Here is a 24,429-nt window from a genome sequence, read left to right as displayed (position 1 = left end):
TCAAAGGTATTGAGAAATAAAGGGCAATGATAAGCTGAACGCCAAGGGTCTGATGTTGCTTTCTTTGCACCCCAATACTCATGATGTGACCCAAGGGAATTTGAGTTGTGCAAGGATTGCAAGAAATATTACTCCCACCTACTATTTTACAGTTAACTGTTGGATAACAGAACAAATCCCTCCATAGCCATCACTCCATGCTCTTCATTGTCAAGATATTCTCACATTTTTGGCACAAATGATTTAGTGAGAACTTATGTTGCATTTGGTGCAAAGAATGTTTATCTTATTTTGCAACATTAAAATACAAATTATATATTGTAGCTCTAACAAAGAGTGCTCATGTGGAAAAGCATTTTCACCTGCTTCATTTTTTTAGTAAAAAGCAATGATTTGAAAAATGCACTTAAATTCAAGTATCAACATATTTATAATAAACAACAGAAATAGTTCAAATATTAGGTAATTATCTGAATATTCACAACATTTATGCCAAATTTAATATGATGCAGTCTGTGCTTTTATGACATTTTTATTATGTTTCTAAAAAGTGCATGCTGAATTTTATAGTAAATAAAAATATAAACATTGATTTGAAATATCAGGAAATAATTTGTTCAATTTTTATTTTCAAAAGAGACGAAAAGTCCTATATTGCCTCTAAACCTCATCAGGGTTTTATGACTAATCACAGTGCTGCATGCATTGAAAGGCATTTTCTAACTTGTGTTGTATTTCATTGTTTGCTGTCATTGGTTTTACACTAGAATAAGGTAAGTACTTCCCCTGAATCAATATCAAACGTATGTTGCTGTTACAGCTACAGTTCTTGCATAGTTTTGTCAATGATGGGTCAGTGGAAAATCATTTGTGCTCTCTGAGATGTGCCACGTAGCTCCTGAGGGCCCTGGTCCTGCAGCTCCCCCCCAGTGAGCATTGGGGGAAGTTAAACTTAGCAGAAAATGTTCAGCAGCTCACCCTGTACCGCAGTGGGAATTTCACTGAGGCTGCGGTGAGAAGGGCTTCTCCTTCTCCTGCGGTGCAATGAGACCTGCCAATGGAGGGCATCCAGTGCGTTGCGTGGGCAACCTCTCAGCTCCAAGGGGGAATTCCCACTTTTTTCCGTAATTAATGACCACAGGGCTGAAGCCACAGCCAGGTAGCGTATGTCAGTGAATCTGCATGGTGGCATAGCCACGCATGGCCCTTAGACACACAGCAAGTGTCTCCCAGGTAGTTCTTTTGTTTCTTGTAACGCTGCTGTTTTTGCTGTCGCAGTTAATAGATGCCACTAACCAACATAGCTACTGAGCTCTGGGGTCAAACCTTGACCTCACTGGAGCCAAAGAACATTTGTCATTAAGATGAGCCATCAGGACTTCAGTCAGAGCACACCATTTTTCTCATTATAGTACCCTCCTAACACAGCATTTGTAATTCAGCCTCAAAATTTACCCCAAGCCTAGTCCCGAGAGGCATGCCATTGCTGTTTTCTAAGGCTTTGTTCATGTTTCATTTTGTTATCCAAATATTTTTGTTTCTATTTGGTTCCTGTTGTGCCCTGTCAGTTAAAAATGAAAACACAGAAATAATGAACAACATTAGCATATACTGGGTTTTTTTACCGCATATTTTTCATTCCGTTTGGCTATGTTCTATTTTCATAAATTTTAAATTGCAGATTTGTAGTTCAAACTGTGCTTTAGGAAACATGCAATAGCCAGAATGCTCTATTAAAGACTAAAGACCAGAGCAACTCCTTCTCATAAATTGCTTTATTGTAGGTATTTATTGAACATGCCCTAGACAGAATTTTGTTCTTCTATATTGGCTGCATATTGTTTTCATCTAAGTAGTATAATTCTAGTGACTTCACTGGAAAGTTATTTGTAGAGTTTCCTACATAAATTGGAGCAGTATTATCTTCTATTTATTTTTTAATAATGCACCCAAAACTGTCAAACAGATTATGCAGTAGTTGCTCCGATTAATTGCTTTTTTGCTGTTTGCTCCATGAGCAATACACAGATAACTGTTTTGGATCTGTACTTTTCTGATTCACTGGTGGTTCAGTGAATGCACAGAAAAGGCAGAAGGCTCAGCAGATGCTGACAGTCCATTAAACACTTGCAAAGCAGCCTCCAGGTTGCCACTGATATCCAAACAAAAGTTCCTTCCACACCCTCCACTATAGAAGGAGGGGTCTACTCCTAATATAGCTTGATGCTGTCTAGGACATTTTGGGTGCTCCAAACAAAAAACAACAGAAAAAGTATGGTAAAGCCTTTTATCTATAAAAATACAAATTAAATTTGTTATTAATAGTATTGAAAGCATTCTTAAATCCACCAAATGCAAGAAATGCATAAGTACTCCTGCAAACTATATAATTCTTATTGTGATCATATAAAGCACTATTGATCTATATTATACAGTGCTTGCCTCCTACCAATATATAAAATTAATTCACAAAAATAAATATAGACCTGTTCTCATCTTGTGGATACCAGACTATATATACTATACAATATGGTACGATACTATAATACACACGGTATACCTATTGACTTATAGCAAGAGTTAAAATCATGCCATTTTCTACAGCAGGCATGAAGTTTTTATTTATGAAGGTATTTCTGGCATCCAAACAGTAGTTGGAAAGCCCATCTTAGACATCGGAGAGAACAAGTTTGAACCATGTCAGTGCAAGTAAAAAAAAATAAGCATTTAGTTCTCAGAAATTTAGATTTCTCTTATTTTTCACACACTGCACTGCTCTGGTGTTCAGTGTAAGATAGAGAATATATCTGTTTTCTTTGTTTGTAACATCTTGATCATCTTATAAAATAACAAAACAGAATGATATAAATAAAAAATAAGTAAATCTCTTGTAAGTTATTAGGTAACCCCTTCTTTGTTCCTTTTTTCAATTCTTTCTTTTCCTTTCTTTTTTTTTTTTTTTCTTTCCTTTGTTCACTGTTTTAAACAATATTTTAAACATCTTGATCAACTTTAAGGCCAGATAGAAAATGGTTAGGCATTTGAAGTGAAATACAGGCCAGGTATACCTGGCAGTGTCCAAAATGGGTCCTGAAAATCTCTGCCGAGCTGTTGCTGAATGTGAGCAGACCAAAGGCAGCAGGGAGACAGGGGAACGTGAAGGCCCCCGGGCCCAGACCTGCAGCTCAGCATCTGCCCTGGCTGCCAAGTCATGCCCAAGCTGAGGATCTCACAGCCGAGCTCAGTCCTAAATTTCACCAGGTCCAGAAACGGCAATTTTTTCAGCCAAACACATTGACAGGCTCTCTTTGGTCCCATGTACCTAGAGTAAGACCACTCGGAGTTGGGTAGTGCTTTCTCCCAGGCCCCTGTCTCCTGTATTTTGGCTGCAGAGCAGCCTTCTCCCAGCAGAGAGGTGCTCCGTCCCCACTTCATGATTAGGATGCTCTCCTGAGAGGTGGGATGTCACCTTGAAGGCCCTGTGTCTAAGGAACCACCCACTATCCAGGCAATGGGAATTAAAGGGAAGGCAAGATTAAGACCTCCTTCAAGCCTCATGACCAACGGCAGCCACTTTCAGAGCACGTTTGGGGTCGTGATTTCCCTTCCGCCTTCCTCAGTGAGGCACTCGGCATTGCAGCGAGGGTGATGTTCCACAGAGATGAGTAGGGGACCGGAATAAAGACTGATCTTCTTTGCACTTGAGCAAAGTGGCATTAAAGTGGCATTAAAACTATATAGACTCACTGCTGTCACACACTCACACAAAACTCTTACAAATTAGCACAGACCTTTTCACTTGCAGAAATCAGGACAAGTCAACCTCAAACATCAACCCCTACCCTCATTGCCAAATGCTCTAGAGCGCTGCCTTACTACGAGAGGACCAAAAGTCGTGCTGAGTCCAGATCTGTTTGCATTCATTGTCACCAGGAGCTGGATTTTGTTTCATTCTTGTATGCACATTCCAGTGGCAAAAAAAAAAAAGTGTCATTTTTCTGTAAAATTGGGTGAAGAAATTTGCAAAGCCTTGGAAAACTAGTTCGGAAGCAACTTGGAATTGCTTAGGGGTTTATATCCTAGATTTTGACACAACTGCTTTTATTCAATTTAGCCAATCACATTCTCGATCAGCTGTTGAAAAGGGTGTAATTTTGTTATACAGATTTTTTTAGATGAAGTTATCATACTACAGCAAAAGCTATCTTTGCCTCTGGAGGATCATACGTATTTTGCAAAGCATGCAATTATTTCTTTTTCCTAAGGGCCACATTCACTAAAATTAAGCTTATGCACTAGAGAGGAAAGTATGACTGATTACAGTACGAGTATTTACTTTTTACTCACAGAGAAAACTCACAAGTGAAAACCTGCCTTGCACCCACAAATGGGAGATTTGTTGACTTAATGCTGACTGCAGGCCTTTACTTTAAAATCTGATTGACTTCTTGGTTTGGAGGCTCCATTCGGTCCCTTGGAATAGAGACGCTCAGGCCAGGCATCCTTTCCCCACTTCAAGACGAAGCTAGAAAGAACAAGGTCCTAAGTGGGCAAGGAGGGTTAGGAGAGGGAGTCAGAAATTAGCCTGAGACTGCACAGATTCACTGCGACTTTGCAGCTCCTTTCCCCTGGAGACCAAAAGAAAATTTGGCCACTCAGTCACCAGCAGTTCCTCCTGGGTGAAGCTCTTTACGCTTGTTGGAGTTGTCTTCGGGGTCTGCATGGTTAATGCTGTGCTCCGATCTCTTAAAGAAACTGCATCCTCTGACTGCATCTATGGGAGTATCTTGTATGCCATTTTTCCATGTGGAGAAAGGAGCTCTCAGGTGGCTCTAAAATCTAGAGTCTGGCTGCAGTATGTGATACGATTTTTATTTTTAAAAGCAGTACTCCGATCAAAAGGTCTTTCCCATACGCTGGGACTCTATAGTACAGTGTGCAAGAGTGACTGTCCCTCTTACAGCCACATCTCGGCTGCTCTATACAGCTGGCCAAGTGCTCTACAAGTAGTAGGTCTGAGAGGACACATTCTGTATCAGAACTACAGACTACACAAACCTTTTTATTCTCATGTAATTCTGAATGCAGTTTGGCTGTAGATTTACGTAGACCTGTATTTGTATGTATGCACGGGGGGTATGGATATGTATGTAAAGGGTCCAAGGAAAGGCACAGCCAGATGAAGCCGTATGGCTGTTCTGCAGTCCCCTGCCACAGCAGAGGCAGTAGGATGCACCAATCTGTGGTGCTGCACATGCAGTTCTGTGCCATGAGTAGGCTCACGAGGATGTACCACAGGTGTTACAGCTCCATTTCCAAAGCTGCTGAAATTTGGAAACTGAAGGTGGGATCCGGCCCTTAGGAGTTAGATGGGTTTCAGGTACCGAAGTCCCAGGCAGCCATCTTGTCCACCACTGCCCTCTCATGGTTCTTTCTTCTCTCAACGGGAGAAGTAGAAACCTATGTTAGGTGGGATGGGTCTTGTCCTCCAGGTAGGTCCTCCGAACAAGTGTCCCTTCTTTAATTAGGCTGCAGTCAGGCTGCCTCTTGCCTGGTCTCCTCCCATGATGATGCTTATTTCCTAGATCTTCCTTTAATTTTGGATGGGGATGTATAGGGGAGGGAAATGTTAAGTCTGCATAAAAGTGTTGCACTTCACTTCCTATATAGTAAAAGTGAAAGATAATGAAGTGGAGTAAAGCTTTTCTCCTGTTCTCAAGATAAAGCAGTTAATGATCTAAGACAGAAGGATAACTAGAGTATAAAACCACTGTAGAGAAATGCCCAATATTGAGAGGGTATGAAGTGCATATAGCTTTAGTGAATCTGGTCCTAGGCAGCAGAAGTTTGCATTAGCTGAAAGCTCTTAACCTTTCTCTATGATAATGAATTGTAAATAAAAGCAAAGTGGGACAGATTCTCAATTGCCTTGTACCTTGCTGTTGTACAAAGGGTGCAATACACACCGCCTTACATAGGGTTGAAAGGTCACGCAAGGAAAAAGAGGAATCTGTCCCACTAGCTCACTGCTCCGAAAGAGTTTAAACTCCATATAAAAAACTGACACTCTTCTCTTTCTCCCTCCCACCCTTTGATTTTAACAGCACTCGCAAACAAAATTACATGATGAATTTTTCACGGCAACATGGGCTCAGGCATTTCTACAACAGAAGACGAAGGTCACTTAGACGATATCCATGAAGAAACGAGAAATTTATTTTTTTTTCCTCCCAACATGTGATGTGTTGCTTTCCATTCTTTAAATCTAGCACCGCGTCTGGTATCAGGACTTTTCTGCAATTGGCTTGATGAATAACTGAAAGCCTTTCTCAAGACAGAGTGTACACCACTTTTTCGCACTGTGAACTAATGAGAAGTGACTTATTTTCTCATAGGTAAATGTTTTAATGTTGATGTGTCTGTGAAAATTGTGATCTGTTGTAATATCAGTTACAGTGGCAGTATTGGAAGTAAGCAACTAATTCTGTTTAACAGGAAAAAAAGTTTAAGCACAAAGACTTCAGATTTTATGTTTAAAAAAACCCTACATACTAAGAACAGAATTTAACATTCTTTGTCACATAGGTATTTAAGTGCACTGTATTTCAGCTCTGTGTCATTTTATATGATTAAGTTATCATTGTTTGTCCTCTTTGTATTCTCTTCTACAACATGACACATTGGCACTGTATTTACTTGTTTTGTTGTTGTAATATTTTTGCTGCTGATTTTTGGGCTATTTACCTTCTGACAAAATGTATTAAAAAAAAAAAATCAAAGTACCTAATCAAGAAGATAATTGCAAAAGTAGTTGTAAAGGCGTTGATATCCTTCGGTCTTATTCTTTGATACTTTGATATGTCTGTTGGTTAGCATTGTTTTGTGGATAAAAAAGAATGCTTGACATTAAACTTTTTTCTACTAAGGAGTTGTGGATGAAACCCCAAACAGAAGTTCCCAATTCCCTGTCTAAATGTAGTCAGTTCTCTGCAACTGATTTACTTACAGTAACTGCCATTTGGTGTCTGTAGTAATGAAGTGATTTGTAAACAGTGAACGTTTCATCGTGTTCTCTTTGGTGTTTGTTTCTATTGCGGGTCCTGTTTGTATCTTCTGATAAAGTTGTATCTACACCAGCAACGTTATAATGCCCCTATAGCCCTAAAGTGTCTATTATCACAAATAAAATGCTTCACTTTATGGTGAACCAAGCTAAAGATCCATGCTTCAATAAAAATAATGTCAACAAACAATTCTGATATTAGACTTTTCAAGCCATGCGGGCTTTACATGAAATCATAAACCAAATTCTTTTACTAAATACCTAGATTCTAATGCAAACATCGATGGTATTTTTTAATATTTAGTACATCACACTTAACAGCACTTTGCAAATAACACAAACCAAGAGATCTTCCCAGTCCCACCTGTGGGCATAACATGGTTGTTGGAACAGGTCCTGGTGCAAGGAACAAAGCAATGAAACGGGACCACAGAACAATACACAGTCTCACTTGTCTTTATTTGCAAACCCAATATGCAATGTGCAAATCGGCATTTCCAAACTGAGGACTACAGTGCAGCACATAAGAAACCTGGTTCAAAACAGAGAAAGTTGCTAATTCTTAGAATCATAGAATCATAGAATCATTTAGGTTGGAAAAGACCTTTAAGATCATCAAGTCCAACCGTTAACCTAGCACTGCCAAGTCCCACTAAGCCATGTCCCTAAGCACCACATCTACACGTCTTCTAAATACCTCCAGAGATGGTGACTCAACCACTTCCCCGGGCAGTCTATCCCAATGCTTGACAACTCTTTCAGCGAAGAAATCTTTCCTAATAGCCAATCTAAACCTCTCCTGGCACAACTTGAGGCCATTTCCTCTCGTCCTATTGCTTGTTACTTGGGAGAAGAGACCAACACCCACCTCGCTACAACCTCCTTTCAGGGAGTTGTAGAGCGTGATGAGGTCTCCCCTCAGCCTCCTCTTCTCCAGGCTAAACAACCCCAGTTCCCTCAGCCGCTGCTCCTCATCAGAGAGAAGCATCATATATACCTGCTATGCTCTTACATCATGCGCATCTGCTTCTGGCACCATACTGGTCTGAACCAGAATGGTGTTTGCTATACATCCATGCTCAGCCACCTAAAACGTGTTTAATTTTGAAGAGGTTTTTGATCAAAGGTACCCGAGCAGTGCAGGAAAAAAGGAGGTCATTCAGTGACCAACTAGTCAAAACCTTGGCTTGGTCAAAATTATGCAACAGACCTTTGACAGACCTGGAAACTTACTGCAACAGCCCAGCCTCCTGCAGCTGCAAACTTGCCTGTACTGTTCCAGAGAATGGTGTGGGTGCTTTCAGTCCCTGAAACAAGATAAAAGATCTATTCAGAGAAAGAGCAGGAAGAAAAAAAATGAGGTTACTAAAAAATATAATAGCTTAATATTTGGGCAAGAGATTTTAAAATATTGTAATAAAAGTTTCGCCCATTGAACAAACAAAAATGCAAGATATAAACACTCCTATTTTTAAAGATAATTTTATTTGCCCTAATATGTCAATAGATGGGTTGTATTTCAATCTAAAATGCACATGCAGATAGTGTGTTGCTAGGGAATTAATTTATTTTAAAGACTTTAGATACAATGAGGCATTTCTAATCTGACTTCTCTTTCCAGGTAAGAGATCAGCATAATCAGAGAAGCTGCTTTTCACAATTGTATTTATTTCCTTTGAATAACGTATTTAATTACGACTACTGAGGAATCCCCCGAGGCATTTCACCAGAACTCACTACAAACTGGGTGCAGGCTTTTCTCAAGAAAATCATCCCCACTGGTAGATTCCCGAGTGATGTTGTCATTTGCCCTTTCCAGATTCCAGGAAGTTTTCCCTTACATTTTTTCCATTCCTACAGCACACAAGGTAGCATGCACATATGGCATGCTCAGTGTATGTACTGCTTTATTTTTCCTCCCATATGACTGAAAACAATGAGTCATCTGACATTAAATAGTTGTTAAAATAGCAAGGGTGACACAGCACATAATCAATGGCAATAAAACAGTGACAGTGCTATAAAATGTACAATAAGCTTATCTACTGGTATAAAACTTTGGCAGGCATAACTGTGAAAACTGGTGTTTTCAGTATACGTGATAATCTTCCTCATTTCTCCTATCAGCTCACTAAGCCATGTTCCAGTAGAATAAGGAGAACATAAAAGAAATTAAATAAAAATACAGGAAGACAAAGCTCTGACCTGCTGGAGTTCCTGGAACAACCAAAACCTGAAGTTCTCATAATTTTGCCTGAATGTTCTTCTCCTGAGCTTGCTTCATCCACAGGTGATAACATTACCTTAGTGAGAAGAAATCAGTGTTTTCGTAGGACCGAATTAGACTTTGCGTGAACTTGACAATTTAGAGAAATGGGTAGAAATGAAATAACACGTCAAATATACTCAAGGATAAGACATTGTCAAAGAGCAAGGTACCAGCACACAAAGTGGGTAAATATCTGGCTAGGCAGCAAAACTATAGGAAGAGAATCAACAGCGTAAAGCAATTTAAAAAAAATGCCATTTTGCATTATATCAATAGAAGTGCTTATGGTAAAACATGGTAAATACATATACAGCTGTCGGTGCTGGTAAAGTAGACGGCAGTGGTCAGCTGTTGAGCCCTTCACTTAAATACAGATGTAAACAAGCTGGAGAGATTGCAGAGTACAGCAGCAAAAACACGACCCTTGAAACCATGAGCTTCCAAGTAGAGAGAGTTGGTTTGTTTATTCTAGAAAGGAAAACATTTGGAAAGAGACATGACAACAGCCATAAACATGGATCTATGTTTTATTTACTTGCTAACCCTTCAGAGCAAATGTCACTGGGTGGAAGTGCTGCCACAGCATCACCTCATCATTTATCCATCAGTGGGGAATGGGGTTTGGTTATTACCCAAGCAGGAAGCCGGTGCGAGGCTCTGTAAGCCCCGCAGACGGACGCACGAAGGGCCACGCACAAGCAGCAAGGCGCAACAGATAAACCCCGCTCAATTCAGCTCTGTAGCGAGGCTTAACTAAACGTGACTCAACACTGGAGTAACAGGAACAAGCTAGGTGTAGAGAGGAGCTACCGCAACCCTGAGCTGGTGAGGGAGCCTCAGAACCAAATGAGATCAGCAAAAGGGCTTGCCTACCTTAAGCATGGCCCTAAAGAGCTCTTCAAGGGCTGTTAGCCATCTGGAGCAGCTGAGACCCTGCAACCACTTGCAGCGCATCTCCTGCGAAGGAGCAGATGGACCACCTACCATCCACAGGTGGTGGATCTGCTCCTGGAAGAAACAACAGTGAGACATGAAGCTGCGAAAGTCGTATGGGTGACGTGTGGACGAACTGCCCAGTGTTCTCCTGTGTTACTGATGTTTTATGACTGTTGCTTTTTTCTTCACCATGTCTTCTCGATTCAGCTGAAGGGACTGACCTGGCAGCAAGCCTAAGGACTTAGGCCTGTGCATGGCTAATTACCACAGAGCCTGATGGAGTGAGTTTGAGCGGGCACCCAGCAAGGAGCGGCCCAGTAAAAATGGTATTCCAGGGATGGAGGAGTACTGTGCTGGAGGGCACTGATAAATGCTGGGTTTATAGTTCAAATCTGTATTTCTTTTGAACAAAAACAAGTTTGTTAAGCTTCTTTAGAAAAAAAAAGAAAGAGGATGTGGTTGTGCTTTTGAGCTATGCTGCTCAGGGGAGGTCTGTGAAAGAGTTAGTGGCAAAGAAGCTATTTCAGAGGGCTCGGCTGCTTCCCTGATTGCCTCTGGGCCAAAGGCGGGACTGTGGGAAGCACTGGGCAGCCGCAGGTTTCGGGGCTGCTTCTGCATTAGGATGCTATTGCTGATACCATGAGAGCTGGCTGATAGCCCCAGGTCCCTCTGTCCCTGCACACTGACTGCACATACACACCAGCCTTCTGCTGATACCATATTGCTCCAGGTGTGCCAGACACAGCACGTGCAAAGCCATTCAACTGGTTTATATTCATGACTGGACACCCAACTTAGCTCATTTAAAATCACACCCTGCCCAAGGGACATTTTAAAGGATTTGAGTTCAACCACTTTCAAGGAACTTCTTATGGTAAAAAGGAAAATGTCCTAATGTTTGAGCCTCTGCTAGAATAATTGTGCTATTATGGACAATAATAAAGCTTGACATGACTAATGTATCTGTACAGGATGTGGGTAGTAACTAATTAACAGGAGCAATCTGAGAACCTAGCCAACTGCCACTGAAACCAGTGGGAAAATCCCTGTAAATCTAAACACACTTCACTTCAATCTGGAAATGTCCACCTCAACTTTACTAACTCGGCTGGTTTGACCTGTCCTAGGACTGGCGTAAGACTCCACAGTCAAATATATTCAGGGTTTTTTTCTGCCTTAGAAAGTTGTCTCATTATTAGAAGAACTCTGAGTGTAGTTTGGGAGTGAGCCAGTCGATGGAGCCCACCTGACCCAGTTTGCTAATTTGGGATGTCCCATATGGGATGTCCATGCCAATGAGACAACCAGAAGCGGCAGAAGTCTCCGCACTCCCCAGTCCCCCAGCTGGCTCCTGTGCCCACACTCACTACCAGCAGCTGTTTGAGGAAGTTGAGAAGGGAAGAGCCAGACAACTGGAGCTCTAAGCAGCTAGTGAGCGCTGGACCTGGCCTTGGATGGTGCCTCACAGCTTTCCTTATGCTGCTGGAGAGCAATGGCTCCTGCTGCTCCGTCCCCTGTGAGCCAGACGAGCCCTCAAAGCTCACACTGGGCTCTCTGTCATCACACAGCTCCAGTGGTGTGTGTGCCATTAACTAATTTCCCCCAATTATCCTCCACAAGGGTTTTTTTAGCCTCTCCAATTGTCCATATTGTTTATTCTGTATTAACTTCCCCTCCCTTTTTTTGTTTTGACCAAAAATCCTCTTTTAATCTTGTTCCTACTGAGTTCAGCACTACATTAATCCCTGCCCTTCTCTCAAAGCTGAAGAACTGAAGCGTCTTTTACGATTTCAGACAATGCTGGAAAGCAGCAATAAAAAGAACTATTAACCTTCCCAGTGGGTCACGCTAAAACGCGCACAAGAAATTAAAACCAGCTTCAGTTCATGTATTTAAATGCAACCATTGACACAATTATTGTAACAAAATCCGCAGTGTGGATTACTGTAACATTCAAAATGATTTATACCTTTGTGGATTCTTCTAGCAGGAAATCTGCTATTCTCGTGTTTGTCTCAGGCTTTCTCCTCTCCCTCCTCTTTGTGCAGGCTGTATAAGCACAGCTCTGCCTGTGGTATGCTACTGCAATATATGCTTTACTGGTAATAAAGCATTTCAGAATTTCAGGACGAATGGTGACACAACACCTTCATAAACTCATTAATTCTAACAGAAGCTACAGATGCCCAAGTTCAGAAGAAAATAACTTTGGATAAATAAATATGAATCAAAAAAGATGTCTTTCCTAAAGTATCTCCATTTTCCCAGTTCTGTATAACACCGGCATCCAGCACCATCCCATATGAAGTCTGATGTACATGGCGTATCTAATATATCAGTCTGAAATTGTTACAGCCTATTTTGCATAAAATCAGTTACAACAAACCTCTTATTTAAAATGCAACTTTTGAAATGTTTTGACCTTGAAATTTCTCAGTTCGACCACACTGAAATTTAAAGTACTGTATTTCACCTTGAATTAATTTAAATTTTATTTAGATACTCTTAAACTCTAACAAAAGGCTGTGTCAAGGAATCATTTTAAGGTTTTCAAAATAATACATTCCAGTAGACATCAGTTTTACAATTTTTTTTGAGGTCTCAGTGCGTAAGAACTTCAAAATCTTTTTTTCCTACCAGTTCTAGATACAAAACCAAATCTGTAAGAATCTGAGAGGTGGGAAAACATTTTCTCCTGGCAAGAGAAAGAGCTATTGTTATGCTGGAAAACATTTATAAATCAAGGACTGAAAGATGAGATCCATGAAGATATTTCATGAGATCCATGAATTCCTGCGTATTCACAAGGAAACTGATACCTATGTATCCTTTGCATCTCTAAATAAGAAACTACATCCAGTCACTTGTGAGACCAACCACCCCAAGGCCCAGGCTGACAAGTGTGTTTCTCAGACAGCAGAGGCAGCAAAAATACGCCCCTCATTATAAAAGAAGAAAACTAATTGTAAGTAAGTCCCTTGAAGTGTTCAATCAACATGAAGTACTTCAGAAATTTGTATTTTTACATTCATTTACCTGACTGACGCACGTATATGCTACATTTCTTAAAGGACAGAGCATCGATCTCTGCTTTTTCAAATTAATTTTAGACAATAAATCCCGAGGCTTCTTCACTGGAATTTCGGGACAACCCAACCGGGGTTTCTCTACCAACCAACATGGCGTACCCCAGCAGTGCGCAGGCGAGCGCAACAAAAACCACCAGGCCGTGCCCTCTGTGTTGCGTCACTGCTGGCCAGCGCTGGTATATTTTTATATTTAAATTAGAAATAAATTACATTTATATTATAATTACATATTTCGTGTGTGTGTGTATCTATCCGAAAGGGAGGGCTGGGGGCGACAGCTCGGCTACACCCGGGCAGGTGGCGGCGCCACCCCACCCCCGGGCGCGCCCGCCGCGCGCCGCGGAGGCAACGGCCGCGACGCCGCCGCAGGGCGTGGGCGTGGGCCCGCACCAGCCCCGCGCACTCGCGCGCCGGCCGCACGGGCGGCCCCGCGGCATTCTGGGACTTGTAGGCCGCGGCGGGTGCGCGCCCGGCGGGGGCTGGGGGGGGACTACGAGTCCCAGTCGCGCCCGCGCTCGCCCGCGGTCGGCAGGGGAGGAGGCGGGGGCTGGCGGCCCGCCGCCGCCCGCCCCGCACCCCTTGCGCTCACCTTGGGCGCGGAGGGGAGGCGGTACGAGGGTGACTCGCCGCCAGGCTGGAAGGAGGCAGCGCCTGGAGGTGAGCGGAGCGCGGCCGGGCTGGCGTAGGTGAGCGCGGCGTGCGGGGCCGGCCGCGGAGGGGTCCCTCCTGAGGTGGCCCCTCCTGAGGGGGCGAGCCTCGCCGTCAGGAGCGGCGAGTCGGGGTCGCGCTGTGCCAGTGCCTGCGGCTCCAGTTCGGTTATCCTGGGCCGGGGGCTGGCCCGGGGCGGGGGTCTCGCATGGTGCTCCCGCCTCTCACCGTGCCTTCCCCGCTCCCTTCGCCCCCTCTCCCCGCCGGCCCCTACCTCCTCACCCCGCGCCCTCCCTGCCGGCCCCCAACGGAGCTGCCGGAGCGTCGTGGCCGACAGGAGCGGTTTAAAAGGCACTTGTCGTGACCGCGGTGCTCGCCTCGGCGCCTTGCCGAGGCAGCCGGGCTGGTCTGTGCCTCCCCCTTAACGCGCTCCTTAGAGCTCAGAGGTTGCCCGGGCAGCAAACAGCACCCACGCTGCTAATAACGGTGAGATACACGCAAAACACCCGGGCTAACTTGCAAAAGAAAAATGAAAGGGGAAACCAGAGGAAGGTTGAGAGATCAGTTATTTCCTCGTCTAGTGACTGCAACCCTCTGCCTTTAAGCTACGGGCTGTCAGTTTGGGTCAGAGCGACTGTCCAAGAAGTCTTGTAATAACAAGAAATAACTGCTTTGCGCTTTGTTACTAGCTTCCACCCAGAGATCTTCAAAACCAAAAACCGTGATTGAACTATTCCTACCCCTCACCCCCCCGAATTTTCTGGCAAAGAGTAAGATTTTGGCTTTCCCTATGTCAGTATTTTTCAACTTCTGGTCTGCAAAGTATGGGAACATTTTGAACCCCTTAGAAGGGATCAGTGAAAGCAACCAGGAAAAGCCAGCCAGAAGAGAAAGTAGGCTTAAATTTGCTGTGCTGGTGCCCATACTGCTATTGCAAAACTTTTAATTGGCTCAACGTTGAAATATGGTTGAAAGCTCTTTTCAGGCTGCTTCAAAATTTCAGGTAACCCAAGTGGCTGTTGCAGCAAGCATTTAGAGATAGTCCAGTAGTAAGAAAAATATTTAAAAATTACTGCTGTTATTTCTGCTGATGACTCAGCAGATTGTACGTTCATAATTCTTCATATCTATCACAGTAACACAGCTGCACAGCATTGGTTTGGGTGGGGATGACTGACAGTCTTAACAAGGGTCTGGCCACTGGAATTTTTGTGGCTGAAGCGTTCACAAAGGAAGACAAAAATTTTTCAGACAGACTTTTAAAATGTCTTCTACTAAATGTGCAATAGAATGTTAACAGGTGTCTTCATTTATATTACAGAATTTTCATAAGTAATATGCTGCTTTACTAGCTGCTGTATAAATGGAAAAACTAAGGTAATTAACTGTACAGTTTCAGAAGTAAGCATGTGTAGATGACTTGCACTGAGTTAGCTCTGTGGGGATCAACTCGCGTTGGCCTTCCTCAAGTGGTAGTAATCACACTTTGAAATACTTGGTTTATGGTAGTTCCAAGCCTTCTCAGGACACATGATGGGTGTTCCAGTTCTGCATTTAGCAGTATTCCTGAACTGAAGTATTTTATTAATTGTCTTGCAATTCTACTGTGAAACATCTTTGGAATGGGGAAATGGTATAGGGAGAGAATGGAGTTTCACCCATGCAAAGCTGCTGTTGGTAGCTGATAAAGCATATTCATTTCAGATAGCATATACCTCCTTTTATAGACTTGGGGGCCTTAAATTCAGCAGTCTCATGCTAAAAGCTTCACTACGCTTGAAGGTATATTTGTGGGGGTTGCTGGTGTAGTACTGGGTTATAACCAGAATCACATTTCAGTGAAGGAAAGCTCTAAGTCCAATAAGAAAAAATCCTGCTGCTACTTCCAGGCTTGGGTTCTGATCACTAAACTGTATTTCCTCTGCCTAAGTAATCTGTCCAGAGCTGCTGTGGTTTTTTGATTGTACTGTACAAACTCTGCATAGGGTAACAGTTTGCTTAAAGGATGACATTCTTACAATTAAAAAAAGTGAAGATGGCTGAGCATGATCCTGGGGGAAAGGGCCTAGGAAATGGCAAAGTCTTTAGCCTCTGCCACAAACTGAGCCCAGTTTTCTGAGCCGAGTGCTTACTGAAGTGCTCTGTTGGGTTCAGCCATCAGATATTAAGACTTGGGGCACTAAACAGCTGTCAAGTATTGCCTTTTGTTTGGAGTTTCTAGTCCATTACTGTGGTTCAAATCATATCTTTAGCACACAGCTCTTCATAGGTATAGTAGTCTGTCCCCAAGGATGCAATGTTGTTAGAACTTAAATATTCCAAAACCACATGGGAAGTTGGTTATTTAACATGACACTAAAATCATGCAGTACTGAGGCACAGATCTCGCACATGCATGCATATGCTAATATTTTGCTAATAACTTGAGAAAGAAGAACTGAACATGTGTGTATCTGCTTTGACTATTATTATAGTATAGACAGACCATTATTGTCTTAAACTATTTATTAGTAGCTATAGCCTCTGTAAATGTGACCAAGACTTTTGTGCAGCCCATGGGTTGCCTAGAGAAGCACAGAGTCCTTTGAGCATCTTCTCTGCCTCACTTGGTTTGGCTGATCATCTGCTAAGGTCAACCCTGTTGGGGAGCTACAAAGGAATTTGTGACTCCGGAGCCCACTGCTTTTTTTGTGTCTTGAGGAAGTTTTCCCCTGGAGAGGACAAGCCTCCGCTCTACATTTTGGTGGGGGTTTTTTGTTCCATGTTTTCTGTGTTAGCCCCAGCAGGCTGTGTTAGCCCCAGCAGGCTGTCCTAGCCACGCTGGTTTGCTCAGCTTTAACTTTGGTTATGCCAGTTGTTACCAAGCTAGAAGTCAGTGTGATAGTAACAGCTAAAAGTAATGTTGTAAACTTGACAGGATTGGGCTGCAACCAGAAATAATTAGGCCAAACTTGATAGTATTAATATGGCTACAAGACCTGCCATTATTATTATTTTATGAGTAGTTATGTGTAGCTTTTTTGGTCTTCAGAAGTATAAGTAGCAGCAGAGTCCAGGTATTGTAGTTATTTTCCATGTGCCCAGGTAATGAGAAAGCTATAGACAAACAGACAATCTCAAGTATTTCTGTGGGTAGGAAGATAGGGCTGTAAGTTTGTGCAGGCAGCTGAATGGGTTTTGCAAGTCAGTTGCGTTGATAAGATTTAAATTTTATTAATGATCATAAGAGTACATATATGAATAACTGGCCTATGCAGGAACTTGGACTACTATTCTCAAAGACTTGCATTAACTGTTTCTTTTGTTTTGTGCAGTAGCAAGCTGGGAAGACCTTCCATGTGACAAACAATAGTGTAATTGCCTTCTTGGGAGTTTTTTGACAACGAATCTGTATTTTCACTGCCTGGGTGGAGTCTCTCTTTCTCCAGCCTTCACCAAAGAATTCTTACCAGTTTTGCACAGGCAGTGGATCAAGTTTTGCTGCTCTGCTTTGACTGTTGCCTACTGTTTTGTATGTCCAATTTTGTTTGCGTTCTTGTGTTGTTGTGGGTTGTTTTGAATTGGGTTTTTTTTTTTAGCTAATAGATTTGAATCTATTAATTGAAAACTTGAGATTCTGACACCTAGATTGAGCTAGAGCTAAGGTCAAATGGTTCATTTTCATTTATTTTATGGAAATCGGGTTCTGAGGCAAGGCTGGGACTTCTAAGAACTCCTCAGAAAACCTCTCATAACTAAAGCATGGACAGAATTTTCCAATCCAAATCAAAGATTGCAGTGGCTGTCATTTGAAACACCCTAGTTGGAGTTTAGTCTAGTACAGCCAGATCAAATTAAGGATTGAGCTAATTAGGCATTATAAAACTTCAATTTTGGGCACCTGGTTTTCATGGAGCAGAATTCAAAACTCCGTATACCATACAGGAGAAATCTTGGGTTGCTACTCAGAAGTGCCCACAGGGAACTGCCTGTTCCTGTTCTCACGGAGCTCTGCTAAGCTCAAGCATGTCTGAAGAGGCATGTCTGAAGAGTCAGGAAGAAAACCACAGATCTTTCATAGATACAGGCATCTGTAGTATCTTCTCTAAATACTGAAGTTTTGCTGCTGCTGTCATAACTTTATGGCATAACATGGTTAAAGTCCTTTCCCAGAGAAAGCTAGACCTGAGTTCAGTTACCACTTCAGCATGTTGGGATTTAACCCTGCATCTCCTGCTTTACTAGGATAGTGCCATAGCTACACAACTTTGACATAACATTGTTTTTTAAGTCCTCCCTATTTTTTTCAGGTTTACTGTTTCTTTATCTTCTGTTTCTTAATCTTCTGTCTTTGGTCCATTTCATTGTTCAATTTGGAATTTTGTACAATACTTCTTGTTTTCTTGTTTTCAGTTCTGTATTATGTGTTTCTGTTTTTATTTCTTTGCCAGTTTCATTTTTAAAATCGATGCTTATGATCTTTTTTCACTATGGCATGGCAATGCTATAGATTGTGCTGTATTTGTGTCCATGGCCTTTATGTGTAACCTCAGCATCAAGATGTTGAGGAAGGTCATTCCCACTGGCTGGCAATCACCTTCAGAACATGAAGCAACATCCTTAAGTACGTAGGAGAAAGGAAAACATTATCGCTTGGATAATACAATCTTAACCAAGCAGGAGTTGCATAAATGGAGGCAGGATCTGTTACAAGTCACATCCTACTCACTGCTCATGTAGGATTTGGTTTGATACCTAGTGCACAAAAGATATACACAGAAAACGTGTGTTATAAAATAGCTGCCGAGAATGAAATGTTTCTTTCAAATGCAGATCCTAACATGGATAGGGAAGCTGAACTTCTCTCTCAATACTAGCAGGAAGAGAGTTGCAGCTTAGAGAAATAGTTATCGTTACTACTGTCCCAGAGATTGTCTGCCCTATGCTGAAGTTCTTTGTTGGCTTTGTTAGAAGCAACGGTTCTTCAGGAATTTCTTCAGGCATGGCAATGGCTGTAGCCTGTTCTGCAGAGGGGCAAATCCTTTCAGAAACTGTTAGGAAGAGAGCCCTGTAGAGGATCCTTGGAGACATTTCAAAACCTCGCATTAGTTAAGTAAGGTAGTTACTTCGTGCCTTGTTTTCAGCAGTGAAACTGGAGTATAAATTTATAATCCCATCCTAACCCCCCCTCCTTCTCTCCCCCCACCCCAGTCATTTCTTCCTGTGACCACACTGTGTTTTACTATCCTTCAGCTTCCCCTGTGGCTTGAGAGGTTTGCACTGTAAACATGACGAAATGAACCTGAAATGATTCTGGTTATAAATAACCACCTTCTGCTTTTTTGTTTTGTTTTGTTTATTTTTAGCTTGATGCAGCACTTGAGAGGCTAGTGATGTGTGTAAACAGGGTTGATGAAGCAGATACAGAGGGGGAGGACTGTTTTGGTGGCTTCTCTGCTGAAGGAAGTGTATCATGTAACTTCTCCCTTCTGCACAGATACTTGTTTGATGTCTGCTTGTTCCATTTTGCCAGAAAAGATGAACCAGCTGCTGGAGGTCATTGGTGCACTGAGGTCACATGAACTGGTAGAAATTATTCTGAGATAGCTTGGCGTGTATGCATGATCTTGATTTATGTTCTTTCCTCTGATCATCAACTGGAGCTTTATGACAAAGACTGCTCCAACAAAGTTTTTGGCAGTGGATTGCCTCTGGAAAAATGAAGCTGGCTAATGATTACCTGTCTTGAGGCATATACATCCTTATCAGTTGGCTTAAGCATGACAAAGGGGTCATCAGCCATGGTACCATTCTGATTAACTTATCTGATTCCACTATCACTAGCTACTGCTTTTGGATTTCAAAAGGGGTGAGGATGGCAGATTTAGACACAAGGTCACTAAAGCCACAAAAAGCAGGAATAAGAAGGATCATATTTTCATGAGTTCTCATGGTCATCAATGTGTTTGATTGATGTGTTTGATTGATTTCAGTGTTTGCACTGGAAACAGAAGCTATCCCTTATCTATATCTGAGAGGGAAGGAGGCCAGTGTTCTGCTGCTCAAAGTGCTCCAGATGTTTGGCTTATGTGGAATTGATTAAACAGCTCAATCATCATAACAGGTTCCCAAAACATTGTCATATTGAAAACAAACATAAGATTGCTGGTTGATAAGAGATGCCATTAAGATACTAATGAATTCATTAGTCCATGGAATAAATCTTTAGAGGCTAAAGTATTTTTTGGCAAGGAACATGAAATATAAAATACCCCTTATCAGTTACATAATCTTTTTTTTTTTGTATAGGCCTAATTTGTTACCATTTTCTGAGACAAGGATCTCTGTGCCTCACATATTGTTATGCTCTTTTCAGTGGATAAGATCAGTTTGTTAGAGGAAAATATATCATACTGAATCCAACAGCCTGAGGAAGGCGAGGCTGCTGCTGCTCCATATCCCCAGATCCAACCAGTATCAAGGCTGAAGATATATTCCCAGCAGGCACACAGACACAGAACACATGTATATATACAACATATGTATTTTTATATATATATGTGGCAAGTCACACAGATTAGACAGGCAACACCGACAGCCTCATCCTCCTCCCCTCTCTGGCTAAGCAGGGTGGAGATCCATATAGACACACACACATATGTATATACAAGGTGGATCCTCCGGCAACTGGATTCAGACAGTCAGTCTGCCCAGCAGCTAGCTCCTGCATCCCAGTCTCCCCAGTTGCTGGCAGCTGGGTATATGCGCCCTTAAGGCTGTAGCCCCACTCCAGTTGCTGGTACAGACCATCACGTGCACACACACGTGGCTGGCCAGGACTTCCTAGGTCCCAATAGCTGCCCCCTCTTTGCTCTTACTCTTAGAGATGCGCAGATGCTTTCATACCCAGAGCTGGCAGGGGCTCCCATGGTCCCATAGCTGACCCTCCGGTGCTGCTCTGGACTGGTGGAGATGAGCCTTTGATGGGCTGACGACTCCTGTGATGGACCTGGGAGTAGCCCAGCAGGGTATTATCCAGGCTTTCCGTCCTGCCATTGTCCCTCTAACTCTGCGGGTGTGCGGAAGAGCTTTTATCACATAACCCAACACAGTTTATGTAGCCATCTTGCCTTTCTATGTGGAATAGAGTGGAAATTTAGCCTGTCTAAAAGCTGTACAGGAATTCAAGGTCCTGATATTTTTTTATTTTTTTTTTTTCCCCCAAAGGTTCACTCCTGGAGTGCATTTCTTAGCTTAGGACCTACACAAGGAAAATTCTGTTTGCTTCACAAGTTATTTCTAAATTTGTGAAGCTTTACATGAAGGCTACGGGACTAAACAATCTATTCGTTGGTGGATTTAGTGGCAGTAGTGGAGGAGGAATGAGGATGATAAGCACAGTCCAAGAAAACTAAGAGAACGCATTCCTTATGACCCCACCCAGTCATTTTACACCTTTGTGCTTGTTGTAGAAAAAACTTCTATTCCAGCTTGGTCTAATTTTATACATATTACTCAAGGTGATAAGTGGAAGGGCATAGGGCACTGGGGAATGAGGCCAGAGAGGAAATAAATAAATGAGAGAACATGTGGTTCCTAAAATTGCCTCAGTTTTTGTGTCTGGCCTCTTCAGACAGTAGGAACAGACCTTGCAATAAATCTGCTTTTCAGTGTACATTTGGGAGAACATATTTTACATAGAGTGGCAGTATCTCCACCAGCCCTTTGGCTGATGGCAGTCACCTCTATTTGTAAGCTTAAAAATACAAAATACTTCATAGACTTTGCAGTTCATGATTAAACTTGGAATTCCTTAGCACAGATGCATTTTTCTACTATAACGCTGTATTAGTACTGTCCACCCGTGTTTTTCCACTATTTAAAGCAACTTTGTGCTTAGCTACGAGAGGAAAGATTTTCTGCTCTTTTAAAACCAGCAAGTCTCTGCCCCTGACTCCCCCTGTTGCATTAGGTAGGTCAGATACATTCAGATTAGATACACAAGGTTAGGAGCAAAAGTGCCCCATTTTGTAATTATAAGCCTATTAAAGCTGCAATAGTCACACAGTACACTATTCTTCATGTCTCCAGCTTTTTTTTTTCTCCCCATAGTCATGTTTTGAATCTAAGGAACAGCAGCCAAATCATGGTCCTTACAAATTTTACAGCTGTGTTCTAATTTATGTGGACTGGATCAAAAATTATTGTCCCCTATAAGAATCAGTGTAGATGGCTTGACAGCCCTCCTTTATTGTCTAAGATTGGAAAGAGAAAGTACTTAATTATTAGTGATAGTGTTATAAATTGATGTTTGCTTCCCTTTTTTTTTTTCCTTTAACACCTTCAATTTGATAATAGCAGTAAAGACATAAGACAGGCCTTTATCAGTCAGATAAAGAATCACCAACTCTTACGTCTTTTGCTTTAAACTTTTAACTACTTCAGCTCAACTCTTATCTGGCTGATAAGATTAATGGCAGTGTTTCTTATAGCTTTTTAATTTTATTCTTGCCACGAAGTTCAAAGGTTGTCCAAGAGCAGTAATCCACTAGTGATTAGGACTCAGATGCCCAGAGATTGCCTTCCTTTTCCTTTGGATAAAGGTCTGGGAGTTTTCAGAAATCATAGCGATGAGCTTTGTCTTCATGAAAATGACAGTACCTGCTTTTGCTCTTCCTCGAGCATGCTGGGAGTGAAGGTCAAGGCTGAATTTACAAGCCTTGAATATCTCTGTTGGCAGTTCGTCGTATTGCTATTCAGCAAACTCTTGGAGAGACACTTCAGCCAGTCATGAAATGCTGCTATTTTGCTACTCCATGGACAATGCGTATCATCTGTTGTAAATGCAAGCATCTCGATCCTTGCTCTGTGTGTGCTTTTGCAAAAGAGGTGGATGATGTTAGAGACTTTCATCTTTATTGTATTATCTACAGCTTAGTATTCAAAATGATCATCAGAGACCATGGTTATGAAGGGCTGTTAAGATGAAGTTGGTGACATGACATAAATGTCATAAAATGATGCATCCAGCTATAGTTTTGGAGTAGATTTAGGACCTCTCTTAATGGCATGTGGTTTGTTCTCTATGTTCTGGTATCTGCTGTGAACCATAGCTAAACACAAGATCCTATCATATCCTCCCTCAGGTTTACTTTTGTGTTAGATGGTTCTCATGATTCAGTGGAGTATAACTTCCTTGTTCAAACAGAATCAGAAATGCTCAATCTACGGTTTAAAAACCTTCAGACTGAGTGATGGTGAAACTTGGGTTGTGACCTCTGGTAGTATTTCAGACTAACGCTTGCCATTATCTGGATAACTGATTTAGAGTTGAGCCCTGTTCAGTTAGTCAAATAGATCTGCATCATTTCTTTCACCATGACAAACAGAGGCAGGACTGAACTTCCATGTTCTGTACATGCTCATAGTACCTGGAAGAGTCTGGACATGTGTACAGAAATGAGAAAGGAACTGGAGATCTTAAGACCTCTCCACAGCTAGATTTACATTACAAACTTGTGTGGCTCTTCCAAATATTAACCAATCTACTTGAAGCTTAACAAACTTGAATGTGGAAAGTATGTATCCCAATCAGGACCTGAATTGTTTGGGGTTAGCAGGGGACTGTTTTGTGTTGCTGTGTCTTTTGGATCAGGAAGAAGGGGTGCATGTTTTTAAAACCTTGGATAGAAATGTTTTGATATTATATTTTCATTTTATTGGAACAGTTTGGCCCAAACCAAGCCTCTGAACCGATTTGGTGTGTGCCTTTTGCATGCAGCTGTATTTTTTGTTTGTTCTGATTTGTTTGAGTGGGTTTTCTGTTTAAGACTGATTAAAATTGCTTCTTAATTTGTAAATGAGGCTGATGTTGCCAGAACACACCAATTAATTATTCATATTCTATGTGAATAATGACATAAGGGACCATTATGGAATGACAGAATGGTTGAGGCTTGAAGGGGCCTCTGGAGATCATAGAGTACAACCCCCTACTCAGGTAGAGTCACCTAGACCAGGTTGCCCAAAACCATGTCCAGTCAGGTTGTGAATATCTCCAAGGATGGAAACTCTACAATCCCTGTGGGCAAGCTGTTCCAGTGTTTGATCATGCTTGCGGTAATTTTTTTTCCTTATGTTTAAACAGAATTTCTTGTATTTCAGTTTGTGCCCGTTGCCAGTTTACTCCCTGCCACGTCAGGTATTTATATCCATTGATACGATTTCCCCCCTCCTCCTCCCCTCCCCAGGCTGAACAATCCCAGCTTTCTCCCTTCTCCCAGCCACTCCTCATATGTCAGGTGCTCCAATTTCTTAATCGTCTTTGTGGCCCTTTGCTAGATCCTCTCCAGGATGCCCATCTCTTTCTTGCACTGGGGAGCTCAGAACTGGACCCAGCACTCCACATGTGCCTCACCAGTGCTGAGGAGAGGGGAAGAATCACG

General features: G+C 42.1%; 2 protein-coding genes and 1 long non-coding RNA gene across 9 annotated transcripts in view; 2 read left to right on the top strand and 1 right to left on the bottom strand.

Moving 5' to 3' along the window:
* RELN (reelin) overlaps nt 1–7,253 on the top strand; it is a 299,055-nt gene extending 291,802 nt beyond the window's left edge. The window contains exon 64 of the mRNA XM_075144890.1: nt 6,105–7,253. Coding sequence (XP_075000991.1) covers nt 6,105–6,201 — 97 coding nt within the window. The 3' untranslated portion in view covers nt 6,202–7,253. The remainder of the gene's footprint in view (nt 1–6,104) is intronic.
* A 1,483-nt stretch (nt 7,254–8,736) lies between these two features.
* LOC142081675 (uncharacterized) lies at nt 8,737–10,266 on the bottom strand. Its single transcript, XR_012673440.1, has 3 exons — nt 10,206–10,266; nt 9,269–9,366; nt 8,737–8,917 (listed from the first exon to the last, which is right to left on the bottom strand). It is a non-coding gene; the product is annotated as an uncharacterized LOC142081675 (long non-coding RNA).
* Nucleotides 10,267–13,869: 3,603 nt separating this feature from the next.
* Nucleotides 13,870–24,429, top strand: part of SLC26A5 (solute carrier family 26 member 5) — a 36,843-nt gene continuing 26,283 nt past the window's right edge. For 4 of the 7 annotated variants that reach the window (XR_012672844.1, XR_012672845.1, XM_075144798.1 and 1 more), the window contains exon 1: nt 13,891–14,014. The gene's annotated coding sequence lies outside the window, so the exon portion shown is untranslated. Of the gene's footprint in view, nt 14,044–24,429 lie in introns of all 7 variants that reach the window. The other 3 variants (XM_075144807.1, XM_075144790.1, XM_075144781.1) reach the window with 3 other exon arrangements.

The sequence above is a fragment of the Calonectris borealis genome, chromosome 1 (genome assembly GCF_964195595.1).
Source record: "Calonectris borealis chromosome 1, bCalBor7.hap1.2, whole genome shotgun sequence".
In the NCBI taxonomy this organism is placed as follows: Eukaryota; Metazoa; Chordata; class Aves; order Procellariiformes; family Procellariidae; genus Calonectris; species Calonectris borealis.
Note: the sequence above shows the minus strand (reverse complement) of the source record. Positions and strands in the feature narration are given on the sequence as shown.